Genomic DNA, 4863 nt, shown 5'->3' on the forward strand with positions numbered 1-4863 from the left:
ATAATTTGAGCATAATAAGAGGCTTTTTGTTTGTTTTAAGTAAATGTGCCATTTTTTGGTGAGTTCGAGTTAGGTGTGCTTTTATTTTTTAAAGTTATTTAGTAACCAAGCTGAAGGCTAATTAAATTTAGAGAGTCGAATTAATAAAATTGAACGCTTTATCATTTGGATCAGTGACGATCAAAGAATGCCTTAAAAATCTTCTGCCTCGGTATCCGTTTTGGCCTTGACTGATTTCCATTGCTATGGAGAGCTTATTTAACGAAATGTGAGAAAAAATCGTCCTTGGCCGAAGCTAGAATGAATCGGATTACATTTATGTATATAGGTTGGCAATAGCAATTGCCAGATACTTCGTATGTAGATCTATATATATAGCGTGATTTCAAGAAAAGTACTTAATTAAGCCCAGTCGAAAATATGGTAACCCTATCTACTTGTCAATTCTGAACTCAAGAAAGAGCTCCAGCAATTAGTGCAGCTCTTGGTTAAAGGCTTCTTGTCTACACCAGCTCAATTACATTTGAAGGAAAAAACGGCTGCTGACTAATCCCCTCAATGATGGTGCGCGCGCGCTCAAAATTGCTCATGGAGTACCTGACCTTCTTCTAAACTGAGAGTGAAGATTTTCCAATTAGACTTAGAGTGGCATTGCGGAAAACTGCATGGCTGACGAGTTGACTTGAAACAATTTCCTTGGGCAGGGGCGAGTGGGAGCGTCAATGAAAATCTGTAGTTCACTTTTGATGGAATGAGGAGCTTCCAGTTAGCTCAGCGAACGCTGGTTGAAAACTAGGCCATGCGCAAATGTAAGGTCCTTCTCGACTAGGGTGGATCGCGTGGCGGACAAAGAAGATCCTTATGCTTATTAAGAACCAGCTCTCACATTTGGTTGGAGTTCTGCTGACCGATTGGGAGACTGAACATCACATTTCATTCTTACTACCGCATCCACCGCGGCTGGTGGATGATGAGGTGGAATCGCTTCGACAGTTTCTACAAGGCTGCGAAACTAACAAATCATGGTTCGCACTTTATGACCAACGCTGAGAAATGCTGGGAGCTAGGGACGACCACCTAACCTAACATAGAAAAAATTGCAATAGACATAGACACAAAAGTGCTTTCTACGATCTTAGCGATCTCGAAAATAAACCTTTTGCGATTTTTTTTTTTAAATTATAGACTTGAAGAAATCTCTTTTCATACAAAAGCGCACTGCTGGACATTGATTTCGAAGGTAAGTTGGAGGCAAGACTAATTGAGTGTTACTAATGGAGTGTTAGTTGGCTTTAGGAATCGATCCATGATCCATGCAACATCCAGAAATTTTATATGAGAACTTGTTGAGAAACGAATAGATCAATGAAACTTTATACGTAAATTTGTTTTTGGTTGTTATCCAAATAATTACCATCTCGAACTCACTATTTTTTTTTGTTTGCTAATATTGGCAACGGATTTGACTTAACATCTAAATGGGACTAACTAAAATTAAACTAAAATAACTTATAAAAATAACCAATAAATTAGTTTTGCCTAACAACTGGGTGTTAATTTTGTCTTTAAATAACTATTGAACTACTTTACAATGAGTTTTTCAAAATGTATGTACACAAACGATATTCAAAATTTATAAAAAGAAAAAAAAACAATCAAATGTATACATTGCACGCGCTTTCATTCACGCTTCCTGTGGTGCACTCTCACATGCTTTCAAACCTTACGGTAATAATTTGAACTTTCACTAAATTTCTGCTTAAATAACGAATATTTACATAAAGTACAATAAATAAATCTTTTAACGACCATTCCTACATCACACCCAATTCCTTCTCTATATGTTTGTAAATCACCAAGATTATTTACACTACACCAGCGATCAGCTCGCTTGCTGCGTCAGCATATTAACCAGCTCGGTGCGGTCCATGTTGCTTAGCGTTTGCATGTCCATACCGAGCGCTGCCGCAACCGCTTCAATGTTGAGTCCAAAAGAGGTAAGCAGCTCTAGAAAGCGCATCTCCTCGCCGGTTATCGGATTGGTGACCATCGGGCAGGAGTGATTACATTGCGGCCAACTGCACCGCTCGAGCAGGCGCAGCGCGCATTTCTCCGGTACACGTGGTACCCGATTATGTGCAGCGCTGTTGCCAGCGTTGTTGCGCGCGTGCTTTTTTTGCAACTCTAACTGCGTCGCTCCATCGTCCAGCGGTTGTTCGTGTTGCAGTTCGCCTGCAAATTTGCCGGTGTGCTGTACCTTTAATTGTTGTTGCCGTTGTCGTTGCTCTTTGCGTTGCTTGCGCGACTTTTGGCCTGCGGGACGCTGCTTGCGCTCAGCACCTCCATTCGCGTGTTGCTTGTTGGGTCGTTGTTTTTTGTTGGGATGCTGCTGCTGTAACGCTGCTGTGTCCGTGTTGTCGTTAGGCGGCAAATTGTTACTATGCTTGCCCGCCGCACCTTCATTTCGTCGATGTTCGTGACGATTGCGATGCTTGTTGCGATTTCGCTGTTGTTGTTTGCGTAGCCGCCTTTGTTGACGTTCATGACGTAGGCGACGTCGTTCTTCACGCTCCACTTTGGTCAAGCGCGGGCGTGCCCCATTTTGTGGCTCGTTGTTGTTGGCTACTCTATTCTTATGTTGTGTGTGTCTGTGGTGCTTAGGCGGCGTTTGCTGTTCGGGGCGATGGCGCCGGCGCTCAGGCAGCGCCACATGCGTTTGTTGCTTATTGTTGTGTCGCCGGCGCCGCGGGCGCGTAGAATGCTCCCAGCAGCGTAGCGCCGAAGGTAATGAAATATCATCGATTTTTATGTTGATCCAATCGCGTTTCGAAAGCACAGCATGTCCGATGCAAGAAGGCGCAAATACGGCAGTGACATTGTCCAGGGAAGAACGCAGGGCGCCACCCATTTCGTGTATGTAGTTCCACTGTTGCGGTGTGACTGGTGCGCCTACATTGTCGGCGCGCATTTGCGCTTCATCGAAGAGCCATTGGAAGACGAAGAGTGGTGCTGTGAATGAGAGGTGAATAGAATTTTTAATTAACGTTTTGTGTAACTCAAGAAAAGGGTTTTTTTCTTACCATTTAGCGTCGGATACAAACGATAGCCGAAGTAACAGCGCCATGGCTCCGCTGGATACTGTTTGATGCATGCTTCGGGCAGCGAACCTTGCCACAATTTCCAACCCAGCCGCACTGCATCACTAGAGCCGACTGTAGCCGGCGTGTAGGGCTCGCGATCTAGAAACCAACCTGAGTCGCTTACACCGCGCACTGTTACCATTAATTTACGTTCCACCTGCAGATAGTTGGTAATGCGATCCAAATTAAGCATAACGCCCAAGCCACCAGCAGATGAGCCCACCAACAATAGCTCCGCACCTTGTACGCGTCCCAAGCCGAGTGGTATTAGTTCGGCAATCACCTGTCGTATTATTGTAGCGCCCATAAAGCGCCACTCGGCTGTCTCATCGATTGTGGCGCGTGTGCCCGACCATGAATCGCTGCTGCAGTATGGTACGAGCACATGGTTGGCATTATGCCAATAGGGATTCTCATTCGGCAGCGGTGAGAGTATGCCACCAACTGTAAGCATCGTAAAAAAAACAAAACCAAAAATAGAAGTAAATAATAATGTCCTTAAGTCGCAAATGCAGTCACTTTTACTCACCATCACGCGTTTCAGGCCATTGCGCTGACGTCATCAGATGGCGTAGTCGCAACCAACGCGCGCGACATGATCGCTTATCGTAACAATGCCAACCGCCTTCCAGGAATACAATCCATTTCTTCGAGTTGAGATTTTTGCGCAAATAAAAGCCAGCGCGCGAACCATCATTACAAGCTACTGTGGCATTGTTGAGAAAGACTAATTTAAGCGCGCGTCGACTTTCTACAGCAGGCGCTGGTTTATTTGTGCTACTCAAATCGAGCGAGTTCTTTTCGTACTCAGACATAAAAGGCGACGTCACCGTCGTGGCGTTGAGCAGGGAAGCGGATGAAGCGGCGTTGCCAAGTAGTGGTGCGGCGACAGGTGGTGTTGCCACTATGGCGGCCTTAGCAGTGCGACGCGCTGATGTGGAACGCGCGAGTACACTTGGTGGGTGTAGTGCGGCGAAGCAAAGCAATAGGAAAAGGCAGCGCAGGGCAAGCGATATGCTTTGTGTGCTAGGCGCCGAAAAGTAGGCAACGCTACGATGACGATGGCTGTAGTAGCTTTGGGTTGCTGTGGAACATGACTGATCGGTTTGTGGACTGCATTTAAGACTGACCCTAGTTGTGCTGCATGTTGAGGCATGGTCTTGCTGCAAAAGAGAGAAGAGGAAACCGAAAAAATTAAGTAAAAATTATAAGATTGTCAAGGTAGAGTAGCGTAGAGATTCAAGAGCGCAAATGCAATGAAGAAGAGCGCGGAAAGGTAAGCTAAGAGCGTGGACACGCGTGAAAGAGCGCTGCTCATTAAAATAATTTGTAGTGAATGAGTTTCGGCGTGAAAGCCGGCAGGCGCTAGTAAACAACGTAAGAGGTTGTGGTCTATTTTTATAAAATTTTTTTATGTCTCGTCACGTTGTCGTTTTGCGTTCCTTAGCTTCCAATGGCTATACTAGGTATACATATACATATGTATGTATGTAAATATCTGTACTTAGTTTATTTGGGAAGTCTCATCCATCACTTAAGTATATGCACACGCACACTACAAACTACATACATTCCCTTCATCTCAATCTCCATCTTCTATTTACTTTTTTATTTGATAATATTGTCTGCGCAATGTTGTTGTTGTTTGTTTGTTTTTGTTTTTCGTTTTTGTTAAAGTTGCTATTGTTGCTTTCATATGATTGTTTCTTGTACGATGTTTTTT

At 44.3% G+C, this 4863-nt stretch overlaps 1 protein-coding gene across 1 annotated transcript in view; it reads right to left on the minus strand.

Moving 5' to 3' along the window:
- Positions 1 to 1341: 1341 nt before the first annotated feature.
- The window catches only part of LOC118746976 (palmitoleoyl-protein carboxylesterase NOTUM), a 24609-nt gene continuing 21087 nt past the window's right edge, over positions 1342 to 4863 (minus strand). The window contains exons 2-4 of the mRNA XM_036480971.1: positions 3670 to 4303; positions 3081 to 3584; positions 1342 to 3009 (exon numbers count right to left, since the gene is read on the minus strand). Coding sequence (XP_036336864.1) covers positions 1883 to 3009; positions 3081 to 3584; positions 3670 to 4303 — 2265 coding nt within the window. The 3' untranslated portion in view covers positions 1342 to 1882. The remainder of the gene's footprint in view (positions 3010 to 3080; positions 3585 to 3669; positions 4304 to 4863) is intronic.

The sequence above is a fragment of the Rhagoletis pomonella genome, unplaced genomic scaffold (genome assembly GCF_013731165.1).
Source record: "Rhagoletis pomonella isolate Grant_MI unplaced genomic scaffold, Rhpom_1.0 Rhpom_scaffold_00011, whole genome shotgun sequence".
NCBI classification, from domain to species: domain Eukaryota; kingdom Metazoa; phylum Arthropoda; class Insecta; order Diptera; family Tephritidae; genus Rhagoletis; species Rhagoletis pomonella.